At 39.6% G+C, this 22,131-nt stretch overlaps 1 protein-coding gene across 1 annotated transcript in view; it reads right to left on the bottom strand.

The window, feature by feature from the left end:
- Positions 1-15,191, bottom strand: part of LOC106883468 (germ cell-less protein-like 1) — a 49,585-nt gene extending 34,394 nt beyond the window's left edge. The window contains exon 1 of the mRNA XM_052978260.2: positions 15,007-15,191. Within this exon, the coding sequence (XP_052834220.1) occupies positions 15,007-15,116 (110 nt within the window). The 5' untranslated portion in view covers positions 15,117-15,191. The remainder of the gene's footprint in view (positions 1-15,006) is intronic.
- Positions 15,192-22,131: the final 6,940 nt, after the last annotated feature.

Raw genomic sequence — 22,131 nt, 5'->3', positions numbered from 1 at the left:
GTCGTCTGGCAAAAGAGACTGATACAATAAGTAGTAAAGAGTAAAGTTCCTTCCTAAGTCATGTTAACTATTAAGGTCTGGTTTCACGGTTTCCATGGTGTATAAATTCCCCACCTGGACGGGACACCGGTCTGTCACAGGATTACTCATTTTTGCCAGCTGAGTGGAGTAGAGCAACATGAAATGAAGTGTTTTGCTCAAGAACACAATGCATCACCTGGTCCAGGAATTGAAACCATAATCTTACAATCATGACTCCAATACCCTAACCATTAAGCCACATACCTCCACCGATACAATAAGGATCAGGCTTAAAAAATTTTTTTTTAATAAATATAACTACTCCAGCATGGCCGCAGTCCAATGACTGAAACAAGTAAAAGATAAAAGCTAAAAACAGATAATGTAATCAGACTCCAGTATTTGATTAGTATTTTATTATATTCACTCCTGAAACAATGAAAAGCAAAGTTGACCATGGAGGATTTGACCCCAGAATGGTAAAGAGTCTGTACTTGGAAAATTCCAGTTCATGGCACCAGCAGGGGCAAGTTTTTCAGGGTTGATGAAATAGGTACCAGTTATGCACTGGGGATTGATTTAATCCACTTTTCCTCCCCCCACCCCCGAAAAAAAAAATTTCAAGCCTTGTGCCTGTAGCAGAGAGGATTATCATTATTACTGTCAAGCTGGTAGGATTATCAACATACTGGGCAAAATGTTAAGAAGCCTTTCATACGTCTTTGTGTTCTGAGTTCAAATTCTGCTGAGGTCCATTCTGCTTTTCACTCTTTCAGGATCAATAAAATAAGTACCAGTTGAACACCGGAGTCGATGTAATTGACTTATCTCCTCCCTGGAAACTGCTGGCCTTGTGCCAAAATTTGAAACCATTATTATTATTATTATGTTGTTTTTTTTTCTTCTTTCTTCAAATTTTCTTCCATTTCTTGCCGAGTGTTTTCCGTACACCTAGGGCAGAGAAGCTCATTGTATGCATTCCCAGTTTACACAGGCAAATTCACAGGTAAAATATGTATTTAAAAAAAAAAATTAATAAATAAATAAATTCATGAATGGATGTTGTTTTCACAGCAATAATGCTCTTCTCAGTACATGAGTTGTTCCAGTTAACACGATTTTTTGCACTTCTTGTAGGGATGGTAAGCCTGGTATTATTATTATTATTATTACTGTTAAGGTGGTGAGCTGGCAGAATCATTAGTCTGTCCTTACATTCCGAGTTCCAATTCCATCTGGGTCGACTTTGCCATTCATCCTATCGGGGTCAGTAAAATAAGTACCAGTTGAGGACCAGGGTCGATGTAATCACTATCCCCACCCCTAAAATTTCAGGCCTTGTGCCTATATTAGAAACGATTATTATTATTATTATTATTATTATTATTATTATAACTAAGGTGGCGAGCTGGCAGAATTGTCAGCATGCCAGGCAGACTGCTTAGTAACATTTCAGTCCGTCTTTATGTTCTGAGTTCAAATTCTGCTGAGGTTGACTTTGCCTTTCATCCTTTTGGGGTTGATGTGATCAACTAGTGCCTTCCTGCAAAATTTCAGGCCTTGTGCCTTTAGTAGAAAGGATTATTATTATTGTTATTATTATTATTATTATTATTATAGATGGTGAAATGGTAGATTCATTAGAATGTCAGAAAGATGCTTAGTGACTTTATGGTCTGAGTTTAAATGCCTTTGAGGACAACTTTACCTTTCATCCTTTCAGGGTTGATAAAATATGTATTCACTGGGCACCAGGATTGATGTAATCAACTTATCTCTCCTCTCAAAATTGCAGGCCTTGTGCCAAAATTAGAATTGTCATTATTATTCTTTTATTTGTTTCAGCCATTTGAAAGTGGCCATGCTGGACACCGTCTTTAGTCAAACAAATCGACTTGAGGACTTATTCTTTGTAAGCCTAATACTTATTCTATTGGTCTCTTTTGCCAAACTACTAAGTTACGAGGACATAAACACACCAACATTGGTTGTCAAGCGACGGTGGGGGGACAAACACAGACTTATTACAAAAAAAAGGAAATTATACAAGATATAAGAAGGGCTGTGAAGTAAGAGGTTTGCTTCCTAACCACATAGGTTCAGTCTCACTGTGCGGCACCTTGGGCAAGTGTCTTCTACTGTAACCTTGGGCCAACCAAAGCCTTGTGAGTGGATTTCGTAGACAGAAAGTAAAAGAAACCTGCTTTATGTGTGTGTCTTTGTTGCCCCCCACCAGTGCTTGACAACTGGTGCTGATGTGTTTATGTCCCTGTAACTTAGTGGTTTGGTGAAAGAGAATGATAGAATAAGTAACAGACTTTTAAAAAAATAAGTAAGTACTGGGGTCAATTCATTCGACTAAAAATTCTTCAATGCAGTGCCCCAGCATGGCCACAGTCTAATGACTGAAACCAATAAAAGATAATTAAAAAATACAAGATACTCTTTTTTTTTTTTTACTTGTTTCAGTAATTTGACTGTGGCCATGCTGGAGTACCGCCTTTAGTCGAGCAAATCGACCCCAGAGCTTATTCTTTGTAAGCCTAGTACTTATTCTTTCGGCCTCTTTTTGCCGAACCGCTAAGTTACGGGGACGTAAACACACCACCATCGGTTGTCAAGCGAAGTTGGGTGGGGGGGGGGACAAACACAGACACACAAATATACACACACACACACACATATATATACATACATATATATGACAGGCTTCTTTCAGTTTCCGTCTACCAAATCCACTCACAAAGCTTTGGTCGGCCCGAGGCTATAGTAGAAGACACTTGCCCAAGGTGCCACGCAGTGGGACTGAACCCAGAACCATGTCGTTGGTAAGCAAGCTACTTACCACACAGCCACTCCTTAAAACATTTTTTTAATTTATTTTTATTTGGTCATTCTGACACACTCACCATCCATCGGTGACCTTTCTCTTAACGATGTGTTTAGGGAGTGAACAAACTCATAAATTAAATCTATTTCTCATTTTATTTTTGTCTAAATAGCAAGTTATTTGCGAGCTCAGTTAGAGTGTGCAGATTGTAAAGTTAGCATTAGCATTTAGGACCAGTAATGGTTTTTTTTGGACAATAGAGAAGAAAATTATATAGAATTGGCAGTTCATCAGACAGAGATAAAGAGGAACTAAGTAAATGCCATAACATAGTAATTTTAGAATAGTAATTAGCAGAATGCTGACTTGTGAATACATCATGATTGTACTAACTGTGATTGTGATTATGTGAAGGTCTGCCACAGCTACCAAACTAACATGTTGCTGTAATGAGGTACTGCTACTATATTTTGTAGTAGCTGAGATACTTTTATTTCCTATTATATCCAAAAACTTTCTTGCTCCACATGTCTTCCATCTAAAGCTGGGAACCTCAACCATTTTTTAATCTATGGAATCCTCTGATTACTATTTTACTCTGGTGGACACCCATAGCCATTCTATGTTTAAAAACTAGTTTTATAGAAACTTCTTTCAAAATTCCCATTTTGTTTTTCACACATTTTATTGTTGTTGTTGTTGTTGTTGGCATTCCGTCGCTTACGACGTTGAGGGTTCCAGTTGATCCGATCAACGGAACAGCCTGCTCGTGAAATTAACGTGCAAGTGGCTGAGCACTCCACAGACACGTGTACCCTTAACGTAGTTCTCGGGGATATTCAGCGTGACACAGTGTGACAAGGCTGGCCCTTTGAATCACAGGCACAACAGAAACAGGAAATAAGAGTGAGAGAAAGTTGTGGTGAAAGAGTACAGCAGGGTTCGCTACCATCCCCTACCGGAGCCTCGTGGAGCTTTAGGTGTTTTCGCTCAATAAACACTCACAATGCCCGGTCTGGGTATCGAAACCGCGATCCTATGACGGCGAGTCCGCTGCCCTAATCACTGGGCCATTGCACCTCCACTTTTCACACATTAACTTCTGTAGATTGAACTATGTAAAATGTTAGAGAAACAAACATAGCTGTTTCTTGCAATACATACATCCAAAGCAAAAATTTTTCAGGAGCTCTTAAAATACTGTTGTGGATCCTGAATTTATTATTTTGCTGTGTGAATCCCCAAAAATCTTATATGGACCCTCAGGGGCCATATGGACTCTGGTTGAGAACCACTGATTTAAAGTTTATTTGCTCTCTTACATTTTTCATCATGTCCTGAATGCTATCTTGCTGGCCCCTCTCTCAGTTCTTAACCACTTCCTCTTTGACACTAATCAGGAACCACAACCTTTTTTTTAAATAAGCAATTATAGGTGCAGGCATGGCTGTGTGGTAAGAAGTTTACTTCCCAACCACATTGTTCCAGGTGTCAGTTCCACTGTGTGTCATCCTGGGTATCTTCTGCTATAGCTCCAGGCCGACTGAAACCCTGTGAGTGAATTTGGCAGACAGAAACTGAAAGAAGCCCATTGTATACATACATACATATATACATCTCATGGCTGGCCACTAACAAATTTTTCTGCAATATAAGACCTGTTGGGGCAAGCGAAAGCGAAATTGTGATGGCATCTGTGCCCAGCGTCGCCTTCCTGGCACTTATGCTGGTGGCATGTGTAAAGACATTCGAGCGAGATCATGCCAGTGCCGCTGGAATGGTTTCTGTGCAGGTGGCACGTAAAATACACCATTTTGAGCGTGGCCGCTGCCAGTACCGCCTGACTGGCCTTCGTGCCGGTAGCACGTAAAAGCACCCACTACACTCTCTGAGTGGTTGGCGTTGGGAAGGGCATCCAGCTGTAGAAACTCTGCCAAATCAGATTGGAGCCTGGTGTAGCCATCCGGTTCACCAGTCCTCAGTCAAATCGTCCAACCCATGCTAGTATGGAAAGCGGACGCTAAACGATGATGATGATGATGATGATAAGGATGTTCTATCTTATTTATGCTATTCAGCATTATTATTATTATATATTTGAGAATAAAATATTTCCATATCTGTATATTTCAATACATATATATATATATATATATATCATTTCTTATTTGTTTCAGTTATTTGACAGTGTCCATACTGGAGCACCACCTTGAAGGGTTTTAATTAAACAAATCAACTCCAGGACTAATTTTTTTTTTAAAGCCTAGTACTCATTCTCTCAGTCTCTTTTGCTGAACCCCAAAATTACAGGGATGTAGACACACTTTCACTGGTTGTCAAGCAGTGGTGGGGGACAAACACAGACATAAAGACATAAATATATATACATTTATATAACACTTGCCCAAGGTGCCATGCAGTGGGGCTGAACCTGGAACCATGTGGTTGGGAAGCAAGCTGCTTACCACATAGACATGTCTGTGAAAATATATATATATATCTTGTATATAAATGGCAATTTCTGTTTGTCTGTCTGTTACCAACTTAGTGCTTAAACCACTGAACCAATATTCATGAAACTTTGCATATATGTGACATGAACATCCAGTTCAATAATAGGCTAATTGGATTTCAATAAAAGTCTATAATGTGCCTCCCAGGGGCGTTGGGCGAATTATATGATAAAATGAAAGGTTGCAAAACTGTAGATTTAGCGGTCAAGCATGGTGACTGATTAGAGAAGGAGTTTGAAAGAAGAGGTTGGAAGAAAGGGAGATAATAAAGTGACAGTGACCCCCAACTGAAGGTGTGTGTGCGTGTGACAATGTTGTGTATGAATGTGCAAGTGTGTGTGTATGAATAGGGGTCAGTGACTTTGTCAAGTCTTTGACAAGTCTGGTTGTGTGTGTGAGTGTATGCATGTGTGTGTACGTGTGTGGGTGTCTGTAACATGTTGGTGCTCATATAGTGGTATGTGTGGTGACGTTATTGGAGATTGTGTGGGTGTGGGTGGATGATGGTGTGTGGTGTGGAGTGGGGTGATGGGGTGGGGGTAACAAGGAAGAGAGGAGATGGGTAGTAGTGAAGTGATTTTGACAAGTCTGGGTGTGTGTGTGTGTGTGTGTGTGTGAAAGTTATGAGGAAGAGAGGTGGGTAGGAGTGAAGAGAGAAAGTAGATGTCAGATGAAGAGAGGGAGGAGTCAGATAAAGAGATGAGGGGAGAGTCGAGCCTATGTGGCGCAAAGGAGTGAAGAGAGAAGATTAATTCTCCGAAGGTGGGAGTCCAGATGGCCCCTGTGCAAAGACAATCCAAACACAGACAGATGTTGTGGTGAATGACTGGTAGAGCAGAAATGGCATGAGATCAGGGTGTTGTTGCTGAGTTGGATGTCTCGGAGGTGCTCCGCAAACCGGTCAGCCAAGTGGCATCCTGTTTGGCAGATGTACAGGTAAGAGCAGGAGATGCAGTAAATGACATTACTGGAAGTGCAGGTAAAGGACTTGGTGATGTGATTGGGATGATGATAGGTGCCTGCGAGGAGGGTGGAGTTGGAGAGGTGGGGGCAAATACGGTAGCATGGGAACACACACACACACACATATTATCATCATTATCCTCCTCTTTTAACATCTGTTTTCCATGCTGGCATGGGTCAGACAGCTCCACAGGAATTGGCAAGTCAGAAGACTGCACCAATCTCTGTTGTCTGTTTTGGCATAGTGTCTATGACTAGGTGTGATTTCTAACAATCTGTAAAGTGGTTGCACTTTATAGAGTGTACTGGGTACTTTTATAGAGTGTACTGGATGGCACTAGCAATGGCGGGGTCACCAAGTAACTTGCAGGACAAACAACCCCTCAGCTGAGTTGGAGACTAGTATTGAGGAACAGAAAAATTACGTTAGAGAGGAAACATGGCTGCCTCAGGTGTGTGTGTGTGTGGAGGGGAGAGTGAAGAGAGAGAGAGAGAGAGAGAGAGAGAGAGAGAGAGAGAGAGAGAGAATGGTGAAGATGTGATGGGGAGTGGACTGAGGATTGGAGAGGGTGAGTGAGTGTGCTTGTGCGTTACTATCTCCTTGGCTTGACATCATGTGATAGCTGTAAATGAGTGTCACCATCATGCAAGTGGTGTCTGTGTCCAATCTTCTATGAAAGATATAAGGAAGGCTGTGAGGTAAGAAGTTTGCTTCCTAACCACATAGTTCAGGGTTCAGTCTCATTGCATGATATCTTGGGCAAGTGTCTTCTACTACAACCTAGGGCTGACCAAAGCCTTATGAGTTGATTTGGTGGATGGAAACTGAAAGAAGCCTGTTTTATGTGTGCGTGACTTTGTGTCTGTGTTGTGCCCCACTACCACTTGACAACCAGTGCGGGAGTGTTTATGTCCCTGTAACTTAGTGGTTAAGCAAAAAAGAATGTTAGAATAAGTACCAGACTTTAAAAAAAAAAAGACAGTAAGTACTGTGGTCAAAAAAGGAAGTACATGGACTGACCATGAGAAAAATATTACCTCACTTGGAAACAGGTGAGGATTGGCAACAGGAAGATTGTCCAGTTGTGGAAAAATCCACCTCAACAAAATTCCGTTTTACTCATGCAAGAAAAGTGGATGTTAAAGCAATAACAATGGTGAATTAGCTACACCAACTCCTTCACCAATACGACTACACATATGAAAACTATTTTCACTTTTTACAATATATGTGTGTTATTTCTGTACTACCCACAAGGGGCTACACACAGAGGGGACAAACAAGGACAGACAAACGGATTAAGTCGATTATATCGACCCCAGTGCGTAACTAGTACTTATTTAATCGACCCTGAAAGGATGAAAGGCAAAGTCAACCTCGGCGGAATTTGAACTCAGAACGTAGCGGCAGATGAAATACTGCTAAGCATTTCGCCCGGCGTGCTAACGTTTCTGCCAGCTCGCCACTGGCTATGTGTGTGTGTGTGTACATATATATATTCCTCTCCATTGCTCCCTTCTTGTCCCCTTCTTTTCACACCTTGGACAGCCTCAGACCTACCCTATCACCCTTTTCAACTCTATTCATCCCCCCTTTCTTCTCGACCCTGTCATAACCCTTTCTATCTCTCTTATTCCTTCTATACTCCCTTCTTACTTATCATTTCCTTATACCTTCACCTGAGATCACACTACAACCTAGGGCTGACCAAAGCCTTATGAGTTGATTTGGTGGATGGAAACTGAAAGAAGCCTGTTTTATGTGTGCGTGACTTTGTGTCTGTGTTGTGCCCCACTACCACTTGACAACCAGTGCGGGTGTGTTTATGTCCCTGTAACTTAGTGGTTAAGCAAAAAAGAATGTTAGAATAAGTACCAGACTTTAAAAAAAAAAAGACAGTAAGTACTGTGGTCAAAAAAGGAAGTACATGAACTGACCATGAGAAAAATATTACCTCACTTGGAAACAGGTGAGGATTGGCAACAGGAAGATTGTCCAGTTGTGGAAAAATCCACCTCAACAAAATTCCGTGTGTGGTAAGTAACTTGTTTACCAACCACATGGTTCCGGGTTCAATTCCATTGCATGGCACCTTGGGCAAGTGTCTTCTACTATAGCCTCGGGCCAACCAAAGCCTTGTGAGTGGTACCAGAAATGGTATCCAGCTGTAACAACTCTGGCTCCACATACTTTTCTCTGACTCTTGCAAGCATGGAAAAAGCAGACATTAAAATGATGATGATTTCAAACAATATGGGGGTCCACGGAAGAAGATTCTAGGTGGTTACTTAACCAACCCAACTTACAAGCCAAATCTCTCCTAACACACTTTAACCCCTTTGCATTCACATTGTTTTAAATTAATCCTGCATTGACTTGTAGCTACAAGATTTTGATGATGTGGTTTACTCTTTTACTTCTTTCAGTCATTTGACTGTGGCCATGCTGGAGCACCGCCTTTTTAGTCGAGTTAATCGACGCCAGGACTTATTCTTTGGAAGCCTGGTACTTATTCTATCGGTCTCTTTTGCCGAACCGCTAAGCTACGGGGACGTAAACACACCACCATCGGTTGTCAAGCGATGTTGGGGGACAAACACAGACACACAAACATACATGTATATATATGTATATACAGGCTTCTTTCAGTTTCCGTCTACTACATCCACTCACAAGGCTTTGGTTGGCCCGAGGCTATAGTAGAAGACACTTGCCCAAGGTGCCATGCAATGGAATTGAACCCGGAACCATGTGGTTGGTAAACAAGTTACTTACCACACAGCCTGCACCTATTTATTTCTGTCAACTAATACATATCTGAATGAAAGCAGAAAAATAAATGTTTTTCTGAACATAAATTGATTAATTACAAACATAGTAAAATCAGGATATTACACTAATCATTGCCATTGGCAAACTGGCACAATTGCAGGTATACCAGACTAAATGCTTAATGACATTTCTTCCAGCTTTGTAGGTTCTGAGTTCAAATTCTACTGAAGTTTGCCTTTCACCTGTTCAAGGTTGATAAAATAACTACTACTGAAGTACTGGATTTGATGTAATCAACTAACCCACTCAACCAAAATTTCAGGCCTTGTGCCTATAGTAGAAAGAATTATTTCATAATTATTGGTTTATTATTATAAAGACAGCAATCTGGCAGAATTGTTAGCATACCAGACAAAATGCTTTGTGGCATTTCATCTGTCTTTACATTCTCAGCTGTGGAGGCGCAATGGCCCAGTGGTTGGGGCAGCAGTCTCGCGGTCATAGGATCGCGGTTTCGATTCCCAGACCGGGCGTTGTGAGTGTTTATTGAGCGCAAACACCTAAAGCTCCACGAGGCTCCGGCAGGGGATGGTGGCGAACCCTGCTGTACTCTTTCATCACAACTTTCTCTCACTCTTACTTCCTGTTTCTGTTGTGCCTGTAATTCAAAGGGTCAGCCTTGTCACACTGAATATCCCTGAGAACTATGTTAAGGGTACACGTGTCTGTGGAGTGCTCAGCCACTTGCACGTTAATTTCATGAGCAAGCTGTTCCGTTGATCGGATCAACTGGAACCCTCGATGTCGTAAGCGACAGAGTGCCAACAACAACAACAACATTCTCAGTTCACATTCTGCTGAGGGTGACTCTGCCTTTCATATTTTGGGGTCAATAAAATAAGTACCAGTTGAACACTGGGGGTCAATGTGATTTGATTAGATCCCTGCCTCAAAATTGCTCGCCTTATGCCAAAATTTGAAAGCATTATTATTACACAAAGGCATTGACCTGGAAGAATTGCTAGCATGCCAGACAAAATGTTTAGTAGCATTTCATCAGCCTTTATGTTCTGAGTTCAAATTCTCTCAAGGTTGATTTTGCCTCTTCTCTTTACAGGGTCAATAAAACAAGTACCAGTGAACACTGGGGTTGATGTAATAAACAAGCCCCCTACCCCGAACTTTCAGGCCTTGTGACTTTAGTAGAATTATTATTATTAATGAGATGGTGAGCAGGCAAATTGTAACTGTGCCAGACAAAATGCTTTGCAGCATTTCTTTTGGCTCTTTATGTTCAGAGTTCAAATTCTGTCAGGGCCAACTTCGCTTTTCAACCTTTCAGGGTCAATAAAATAAGTACCAGTTGAACACAGATTTCGAAGTAACCAATTTACCTCTTCCTCTAAAATTGCTGGCCTTGTCCCAAAATTAGGAAGGGTTATCATTGAAGTTATTACAGACAATATTAGTTAGTACAAATGTTATCTTGAGGTTTGGTGACAACAAATCTCTTCAAATCTAAAGAATCTTTCTTAGGATTCTTACAGAAAAAGGCGCAGGAGTGGCTGTGTGGTAAGTGGCTTGCTTTCGAACCACATGGTTCCGGATTCAGACACACTGTGTGGCACCTTGTGCAAGTGTCTTCTACTATAGCCTCGGGCCGACCAAAGCCTTGTGAGTGGATTTGGTAGATGGAAACTGAAAGAAGCCCGTCGTATATATGTATATATGTGTGTCTGTGTTTGTCCCCCACAACATCGCTTGACAACCGATGCTGGTGTGTTTACGTCCCCCATAACTTAGCGGTTCAGCAAAAGAGACCGATAGAATAAGTACTAGGCTTACAAAGAATAAGTCCTGGGGTTGATTTGCTCGACTAAAGGTGGTGCTCCAGCATGGCCACAGTCAAATGACTGAAACAAGTAAAAGAGTAAAGAGAGTAATACATGATTGCACTTTCCTGCTGGTCAATACCACTAGTCTGAATTTTAATACCTTTCAGCCTTGCAGTTAGCAGTTTGAGTGTTGTGCCAAGTGCATTGATTACCATAAGAATAATAGTCACCTCTGCCTTCCACAGCCTCTTCAACTCCCTCATTAGGTCTTGTTATTTCTCAATTTCTAACATTATTATTAATGACTTGTAGGGACACAGTATTTTGTTATGCAACCATAATATACTGCAAAGTATATTAAACATTGTTACAAGTCAATACCATGTTCTACTGTGTTAGCAGTGCACTTTTCATCATTTATTAACCCTTTAGCGTTCAGATTACTCTGTTAAATGTAATACTTATTTATTCATATTGTTTTGAATTAATCATGTATTAAACTTGTAGCTTTGAGATATCAATGATATGAGTGTTTATTTTTAGAATGACATTGTAGGGTTGGCGGGAGAAGCTGGATCTGGCTGATTTGAACATAAGATATGTAGAATGTTTGGGCCAGATATGGCTGGCTGAAATGGTAAAAGTTATCTCTACATCTGTGCTGGCTATAATTTACTCTTTTACTTGTTTCAGTCATTTGACTGTGGCCATGCTGGAGCACCGCCTTTAGTCGAGCAAATCGACCCCAGGACTTATTCTTTGTAAGCCTAATACTTATTCTATCGGTCTCTTTTGCCAAACCGCTAAGTTACGGGGACATAAACACATCAGTATCGGCTGTTAAATGATGTTGGGGGACAAACACAGACACACAAACCTTAATAAATAATAATTAAGGCAGTGAGCTGGCAGAATCATTAGCACATGAACAAAATGCTTAGTAGCATTTTGCCGAGGTTGACTTTGCCTTTCATTTTTTCAAGGTCAATAAAATAAGTACCTGTTGAGCACTGGGGTTGATATAATCTACTTACCCCCTCCCCCAAAATTTCAGGCCTTGTGTCTATAAAAGAAAGGATTATTATTATTATGGTAACAAGCTAACAAAAACATTAGCTTGTCAGACAAAATGCTTTGACCCTTTAGCATTTAAACTGGCCATATCTGGCCGAAATATCCTATTAGTTTTATGTCCAAATTGGCCAGATCCAGCCTCTCACACCGAACCTATGTCATTCTAAAAAATAAACAATCACATCATTGAAATCTTGAAGCAACATGATAATGCATGTTTAATTCAAAACAATATGAGTTAATAAGCATTAATCTGAGTGCTAAAAGGCTGAGCATTTCTTTTGGCTCTGTACGTTCTGAGCTCAAATCCTTCCTTCAACCTATATTGTTTTTTGTCTCTCTCTTCCATATATTGCATCCACTTGGCATTTTCTCACTTAACTATCATCTTTCGTATACACCAGTACAGTCTCCTCTCTTGCACTTTAGAACTGATTCCTCTTATATATAGTTTATATTTATAAAAAAAAATTTTTTTTAATAGCTCATATAACTCAATCCATTAGTCTGATGCTATATTATGACATTTGCATGATCTGTGTTTACCAAATATTTCTTTCTGCTAATAATAAATATATTCAGTAAAAACCAATGCTAGCCTACATATGGTACATGTTTTATGGCTGTGTGGTAAGAAGCTTGCTTCCCAATCACCTGGTTCCGTTTTCAGTCCCACTGCATGGCACCTTTTCTACTATGGCCTCAGGTCAACCAAATGCTTGTGAGTGGATTTGGTAGATGGAAACTGAAAGAAGCCAATTGTATTCTTTTATTCTTTTACCTGTTTCAGTCATTTGACTGTGGCCATGCTGGAGCACCGTCTTTAGAGCCAATCGACCCCAGGACTTATTCTTTGTAAGCCTAATACTTATTCTATTGGTCTCTTTTGCCAAACTGTTAAGTTATGGAGACGTAAACATACCAGCATCGGAGAGACAAACACACACACACACATACATACGACAGGCTTCTTTCAGTTTCCGTCTACCAAATCCACTCACAAGGCTTTGGTCCGCCCGAAGCTATAGTTGAAGACACTTACCCAAGATGCCACGCAGTGGGACTGAACCCGGAACCGTGTGGTTGGTAAGCAAGCTACTTACCACACGGCCACTCCTGCGCCTATATGTGTGTATGTTTGTACCCCACCGCCGCTTCACAATCGGTGTTGGTGTGTTTATCTCCCCGTAACTCAACGGTTCGGCAAAAGAGACCGATAGAATAAGTATTAGGCTAAAAAAAAGAAGTTCTGTGGTCGATTTGTTCGACTAAAAAAAAAACCTTCAAGGCAGTGCCCCAGCATAGCCACAGTCAGACTAAAACGAGTAAAGGATAAAATATGTGTGTGCGTATGTATGTATGTGTGTGTGTGTGTGTGTGTGTGTAAAATGGCACGTACACACAACAGATAACTGTGTGCAAAACATTATATCAAATAAGTACCACTTCTATACTGCATGGAACCAAAGTGCTTCCGGCTTCGAAAAGTTGCTCGTGATACCCCACCTCTAAACACCCCTTCTAAACGGCTAGCAATTTTTATCAGAGAACAACTGAGGAGAAATTATAGTCCTATAATGTTTCAGCTCGATCGATTGACATATTACATATTTGCAATAACGGTTTAATGAAAATTACGTGGAAGTTCCGATCACCTCAAATCAACTGTTGTACTTTTGACAGCTAAAAGTTTTACTACGACCCATAAATTATTTACCTGTTTGCTTTTGTTTACTTTTTCAACGAGAATTTGAAATATAGTTTCTATTGCTGTGAAGAGAGAGCCTCTACGTAGTCATTCGACATGCTAGAAAAAGCAGCTAAATTTTTCTCAAGCCACACACTACCATCTTTAGAAAAGAAAAGAACACTTTATATAATGTAGTCCTCGGCAGGACTACATTTCTATGTTTTTGATAAGTCTGTTCAACGATGGTTGACTTGAGATTAAAAGAAATTTCGACTGAAAACTGCTAATGAACAATCTTCCTTTCTACACCAATTAAAGCTAAAAACAGCTGTTCTTCCACGGCCGTACGTAAATCAAGCTACCATCACTCAGTGTTTACAAATCATTTGTTTATGTTAAGAATTAACATCGTTCAACAATAAACAAAACCCAAACATTCCAGCATGGATGGACGTTGTACCTACAAATGAATAATCGAGTTGGGTAGTACAGGTTCGACTTTCAGAGTCACTTCCTTAAATTCTCGCACTTTCGGAGTGGTCAATAGCTCGGAGAAGGATAGGTCACAACAGGGTGATTACTTAAAGGTTTATAACATGAAGGTGAAATCTTCGTGATATCTCTCAATCAACCACTGGGTTACATATGTATTGCCATCGCAATGTTATTAAAATGAAATGTCCAAACGTTAGTTTAATTATAATAAGTGTTAAGTCGCGAGAAACTGGACTTTGAATCAATTATAATAGTAAGATACGACATAAAGGGTGTTGATTAAAAGGGAAATATACAACGCTTTTGCTTTCATTATTTTTTAACACCTCAAAACATTAACCATCATTTAAATATTAATTCTAGCAGCCAGGTGAGAAGTTGTACTAAGGTAAAATCGATTTGGATTTATTAATATCATATTAACTGTCGATATCAAAATGTAAACAATTGTGAGCAGAAATATTTGTTTAGATATAATTAAGAAAAAGAACTTTAATAGACACTTGAAGAAAATAATTAAAAACAAAAAAGTGATTCATTTCGTTCTTTACAGCCAAATGTCGACGCATGTTAAACAGTGTGTATTTTAGATACATCTACGTTGTATATACGTGGATTTGGAGTACGATAAACGTTAAGATTTGGAGTATAATAAACGTTAAGGGGGGGGGGGGATTTGTGCGTCAAATATGATGATGTCACAGAGAAAGGGGGGGAGCAAATAACAACAACAACAGCCAAACACTCGAAAGAATGACAATAATATGGATGGTAAAGTTAAATGAAATTATTAACCAAATGTTTTGTATTACCTTTTTGGAATGTCTAAATCCGTTTCATTGTCTTCTAATATAAATTCTCGTTTCCTTTTGACACCAGACTCAAATAATCTGTGGCCAAGATAAGAGGAAACATTGCCCATAGTTCAAATGTAAACAGGATAACTCGAAAGCGTCGGGTTGTTATGCCAAGGGAGATAATTATTGTCCGTAATTAGCTCTCCCACCAAGTGAGCAACAAACATAACTAAGAGAAGATAACCGCAACTATGACGTTAATTAATGTTATATATATATATATATATATATATATATATATATATATATATATATATATATATATATATATATATATATAAATATATATATATAAATATATATATATATATATGTGTGTGTGTGTGTGTAAAACACGAAATAAAATAATAAAAATAATCCAAGCCCAGCAATTTTAAGGCGGGGGAGCGGGTAAGTAGATTATATCGACCCCGAAGGGATCAGAGGCAAAGCTGACCTCGCTGCCTTAAAAAAATTTAAATATTTAAAAGATTTTAATATTTCAAATTTTGGCGCAAAGCCAGCAATGTCGAGGAAGAAAATTATGATCGATTATATGGATCCTAATATTTGATTGCTACTGTATTTTATCGACTTCCAAAGGAGTGATAGGCAAAGTCGATTTGAGCGGGACTTGAACTCAGAACATGAAGAGTCGGAAGAAATGCTGCTTAGTTCGCAGTTTTCTCAAAGTTAATAATTCTTTCTACTATATGCACAAGGTCTGAAATTTTGGGGGAAGAAGATATTCGATTGCATCGACCCCAGTACTCGATTGGTACTTATTTCATCGATTCCGAAGAGATGAAAGGCAAAGTCATCCTTGGCGAGATTTGAGCTCAGAAAATAAAGGGTCGGAAAAAATGCCGTTAAGAATTTTTGTCTGACGCGCTAACGATTCTTCCAGCTCGCCCCCTCACAAAATCAATGATGGTTTCAAACTTTGGCACAAGCCCAGGAATTTCGGGAGAAGATGTAAGGCGATTACATTGACCTCAGTATTCAACTGGGACTCATTTTATCAATTCCGAGAGGATGAAAGGCGAAGTCAACCTTTGCGGAATCTGAACTGAGAACGTCAAGACGGCTGAAATGTCGCTAAGTATTTTTGACCGGCGTACTCACTACAGCGATTCAACCTGCTCACCGCTACCTCAGTATTGATAATCCATTTCACTTTATGCAAAAGCCTGAAATTTTGTGGGCGGGTGATAGTCAATTGCATCGACTCTGAAAGGATAAAAAACTATGTTGATCTCAGCGAGATTTGAGCGGAAGACGTAAAGAGTCGGGGAACATGCCACTAAGCAGTTTTGTCCGGCGCGCTAACGATTCTCCCAGCTCACCGCCTTCTTAAAATTAATAATAGTAATAAAAAGATTAAGATTGGAAGATTATTTCTTTGGACGTGCTATTTTATTTTATTTTATTTATTTTTATCTCTGATTGTGACAAACAAGTAACTATCGTTTGGTGGGTAAAGAAGTGTAAAGTAAGGTCATTCACTTCGTCACAATTATTTAGATGTGGAGCAAGATAACATTTTGGTGTATGTTAACCGTTTAAAATTGTTAAATTACAGCTAACTTAAGGCAATAACCTAGGAAGAGCACTATCTTTAGTGCACAGACTACTAATAACAGTTTAACATTAGCAAATCTACTACTGACACTCAACTAGCACTTTTAACAGGAGCAAACATTCTCACACAAACAAGCGACATGACGCGTAATTTACTAATATAGCTAATAGTGGGGACGGCGATGATAAAAAAAAAAAAAAAAATTCCCAGGGACGTCTTCTGTATTAAAGATATATAGTAAGACTAACATGATGTAGTGAGCTAATATTTTTTCTATTAAAATTACAAATGTAGTGAAGAGATTGAATTATTAGCTTTAATGATTAATTTCTAGTCAAGAAAAACAACACACACACACACACGTTTTTTATCGCCGTCTAAAAACCCATAAATCAGGAAAAACATCGGTATGTTATGTTTGTTTAAAGATACAGTATTACAGATCCATTTTAGCGGATTTTACTAATCGGTTTCGCATACGAGTTAGGTAACCTAAGACAGCGTTCATCAGAAGGGCTATTATAAAAAAAGTAAATCCTTACTTTTCATGAGCCCTTCTGATGAACACCGTCTTAAGTTGCAACCTAACACGTGTATAAAAACCGATTGATAAAATCGGCTAAATAAGACCTATAATAATACTGTATAGTATGGTATAGAATAGAATAGAATAGAATAGTATGTATGCATTCTCTTCTATTTTTTAATTAATATTGTAGTGAAACCTCTCTCGGGCATTCAATCACAAATGATAACGAAGCTGCTAATCTTGGTTGGTTCTTATTTTTGCGCGGCAATTGTCTCCATGTTCTGCTTGCTAAGGGGGCATTACATCCAATCGTGGCTTTAGATAAAGTCACGTGATAGAGAGTTTTACTGGGTTTCCGGTGAGCCCTTTTTTGCCTATAAATATGCCCGATCCAACGACGGCAATCGTCTTCGATTCTAGATCTCTCACAGGTCTGGTCGTTGACCACACACATGTCTTCGATTTCAGATTTCTCACAGGTCTGGTCGCTGACCACACACATGTCTTCGATTTCAGATTTCTCACAGGTCTGGTCGCTGACCACACACATACCGTCTTCGATTGCAGATCTCTCACAAGTCTGGTCGTTGACCACACAAACAGAACACAGTTACAGCCAGTTCCAGCGCTGACGTCTTCACCACCAATGTACTGTCTACCTTTGTCGTCGCCAGCAACACCAACATCAACAAGAGCGGTTTTATCTTCACTGTATGAGTGGAGTTTCCACTCACGAACAACAGTCAGAACTAACCAGCTAGAATATACTATACCAGGTAACACAGGTCACAGCATTCGACGCTCAACACACATAGTGTGATACTACAGCTCTGCTCCTTGGCTACAACTTCTTGCGTATGAACATTCTAAATCTTGTCTAACTCTTATACGAACTAGTTTTTCTCTATCTCAGTGTTTTAAGACCTTTTACAGTCTGTTACAGACACTCTTACTATGTTCTGTGTTTCCTCTCATCCACACGCACACTTGTACACTCACATATTGTATACATACTATTGCTTATATGACTGTCCGTCACTTCACATTGTTGTATGTATACCTTCTCTTGTACACAAAGGTCTGATTTATCTACTGTCTTAATTTTATATGTCGCATGCACGCACGCACAGACAAACAGTTTCACTCAGTTAAATAAATTTATTCTCATTATATATCTAACGGTTGAGTTTGTCCTAAGTTCTTTTACTGGCACAATGGCTCGTATCTCTCTTACAACGAGCCTTCTATCATCTTATATATATCTTTGTTTTGTGTTCGACCGTGCGACATGGTAAAAAGGAGCCTTTACCGTCTACGTCGCCATCTCCTTTGGTTCGCACGGTCGAAGTATTACATTATAAATCTTCCACTGCTAATGGAGCCGGTTTCCAACAAAGATACAAGGCTTCATCTTAGGGATGTAGTTAACAGAGACAAATTCACATTTGGAACTTGAGAAAAGTCTTGCATATTTTTACTGTTTCACTCACAGATTGCACTTGTAATGTGCGAATTAGCCGGTCAATTTCTCTTTCTGAAAATCCCAGTTTATTCAGATTCTCCTTCAAGCATTTACTAACAAAACCTAGTGCTTTAATTATTATTGGTATGAATATGAATTCATAGTATGGATATAGAAGCTGGAGGTTTCGAAGCAGTTGTCCATAAATATCCTCTTTCTCTTTGATTTTCAAAGAGATTGTAGAGAACGACCGTGCAAACCAAAGGAGAATAGCGACGTGTAGAAACAGGCTCCTTTTAACGGGTCGCACGGTCGCCACAAAACATGTAATATAACATAAGAGGCCTCGCATGTGAGATGCGAGCAAGTGCCAGCAAAAGAAAGAGAGATGAGACACAACCGTTAGATATATAGAGAGAGTAAGTTTATTAGGGTAGTCATCTGTGTGTCTGTGTGTGCGTGCATGCGGCAATATAAACAAAACAATACATAAGACAGGCCTTCTTGTACAAGAGTATGTATACAATAATGTGTCTGAGTGAATGAGAAATACAAAGCACAGAGTAAGTGTCTGTAACAGATTATAAGAGTCCTGAACATAAAGATAAGAAAGTACCAGTTCATAGAAGAGTTACACAGTAGGTAGAATGTCTGTACACAAGAGGTCATGGCTGAATAGCAGAACTGAGGTGTCACATGTTGTGTGTGAAGTTGAGCGTCGATGCTGCGACCGGTTACTTGGTACAGAAGATTCTCGCAGGTTGTTTCTGGCTAGTATTTTCGAGGTGGAAACAATCCACGCAAACAGTGTTGAGACGGAACCGCGGTTGCTGTTGGTGCGTGTACTCTGGTGGTGGTGTTGGCGCTGGCAACGACATTGTAGTAGACAGTAGATCGGTGGTGTTGACGTCGTCGCTAGAAACTGGCTGGAGCTGTGTTCTGTGTGTGGTCTACGACTAGACCTGTGAGAGGTCTAAAATCGAGACAAACTGGCGTAGATGAAGCAAGGCTATTTATAGATAAAAAGGGGCTCCGGAAACAGCAGAAAACACTCTATCACGTGACCTTAACAGAAGGCTACGATAGGTCGGTATGCACCCTGGCGCGAAACAGAACTGGTGACAAATGCCGCGCAAATAAGAGCCAATCTGGGTGATGGACACAACAGGGTCCAAGCGGCCGAAGGCTAGATGTTAGCTGCTACGTTATCATTCGTAAATAAATACCCGAGAGAGAGGTTTCACTACAAGATATTTATATCTGCAGGGCAGCTGACCTCTATGATGGATATATACCTTTGCCCCTCTGTCCCAAACAACAATATCTGGCCTGTTATGTTTACATTTGACAGACATTTTGATGGCAATATTCCAGTATTCCTTGAGTTGGTGTTTATGAATGTATGTTTATGTATGTATGTATGTATGTATGTATGTGTGTGTGTTTGTGTGTGTGTGTGTGTGTGTGTGTGTGTGTGTGTACATATGATTGCTTCATCCTGTCAGATGACAGCCATCTCACATTCAGTCTGATTGTTCTGATTTACTTTCATCCTTGCATGTGCACGGATATGGCTTTTCAAACCAGCCAATGACTTACAGTGTATTAAACACATGTGCCACATGTGACCTTATGTCAGCAAAGAATTAATTTCATTAGTTTGTGACAATTGTTGATGACCCTTTAGGCGGAGTATTAGACTAGGACTGGTTTTGTATGTCATGGTGCAGATCGAACATGTAGTGGGACCTGTAGGCGCCGGTAGTGTTGCCATACCATCTTTTTGTGATCGTTGATTCTCATGGGCCTTCAGTTGGTTTACAAAGCCTGATTTGTAGAGGACACATTGGAAAATATACATACATTCATATATACATTTTATGTACATGTATATACATATGAGGGATACTGAAAAGTTCCCGGCTTTTAGTGAAAGAAAATACAGGAGGACCAGTTAATTATGATTTTATCCAACATAATCCCCTCTCAGATTCACACACTTATTGCAGCGGTCCTTCAGTTTTCTAAGCTTTGTAAAAGAACTCGGAAGATTGGGCCTCCAGCCAGTCCTTTCGTGACACCCTTAAAGCAAGGAACTTTTCAGCACCCCTTCGTATATATAAAACAAAAAGCAAACATAAATATCAAAAACTCAAGAGATATTCACAGTTAATATTATTAGCATTACTATTAGGTTGTTCCTAAAATAATGGCCGCCCTAAGTGTTGAGTTTTGAAACGCAATTTTATCATAATATTTTAATTATATTTTAGGTGAATTTCGATATACTTAATAATTGATGTATGCTCTTTAATAATTTTCTACTTATTTCAGACAGAAAACATTCTTGAAGCATAGGCGCCCTTAATTATGAACATGACAAAAAAGGACTTTCGTTTACTTTTCTTGCATGAGTTCAAGCTTGGGCACAATGCCTCCCAAACTGCTGCCACTATCAGCAGAGCATGGGGAGAGGGGTCCACAAGTGATCGCACAGTACGAAGGTAGTTTCAAAAATTCCGTAGTGGTGGTGGTGAGAGCCTTGAAGATGAAAAAGGTAGCGGACGACTATGCAGTCTTGACAATGAACAATTGAAAGCAATTGTAGAACAAAACCCACGTCAACGTGGCAGAGACATGTCTCAGGCACTTGGTGTCGGTATTGCAACGATTTCACGCAATTTGCAGAAGATTGGTAAGGTGAAAAAGCTCGATAAATGGGTACTCCATGAGTTCAATGAAAATCAAAAGTTCGGTGTTTTGAAGTGTGCTCGATGCTATTTCTGCGAAACACCAAATGATCCTTTTCTTGACCGAATAGTCACTTGTGACGAAAAGTGGATCCTTTATGATAACCATAAACGATCAGGTCAATGGCTTGATCGTGATGAGTCCCCCAAACATTCCCCAAAGCCAAAGTTGCACCAGCAAAAGATTATGGTGACTGTCTGGTGGTTTGCAGACAGTGTTGTCCACTAGAGCTTTCTGAAAGCCAATCAGAGCATTACAGCAGAGGTTTGCTGCAATCAACTCGCTGAAATGAATGCTCACTTGCAAAAAACGAGACCTGCATTGGTGAATCGGCGTGCCCCAATTCTGCTCCACCATAATGCAAAGCCACATGTTGCAAGAATGACGCTGCGGAAGCTCACAGACTTGGGATGCAAAACTTTACCACATCCTCCATATTCTCCTGATCTTTCACCCACTGACTACCATTTTAAAAACCATTTAAACACGTTTTTAAGTGATAAAACTTTCAGGTCCAAACCAGAGGTAGAATCAACTTTCAAAGATTTCTTAGCATCAAAGCCAATAAGTTTTTATCAACAAGGCATAAATAATCTCGTTGATGGATAGCAGAGATGCATAGATGTTAACGGCTCATACTTTGACTAATCAAAATATTTCTATTGTTAATTTTTCCAGAATAAAATTATGTTTCGGTCATTATTTTCGGAACAACCTAATAGATTGACACTAAAGAAAGAAATGGAAAGAGTAAAAGTTATGGAGTGAAAACTAAAA

This window comes from Octopus bimaculoides, chromosome 2, assembly GCF_046866305.1.
Source record: "Octopus bimaculoides isolate indiv1 chromosome 2, ASM4686630v1, whole genome shotgun sequence".
NCBI lineage: Eukaryota > Metazoa > Mollusca > Cephalopoda > Octopoda > Octopodidae > Octopus > Octopus bimaculoides.
This window is presented reverse-complemented; position numbering and strand designations above follow the sequence as displayed.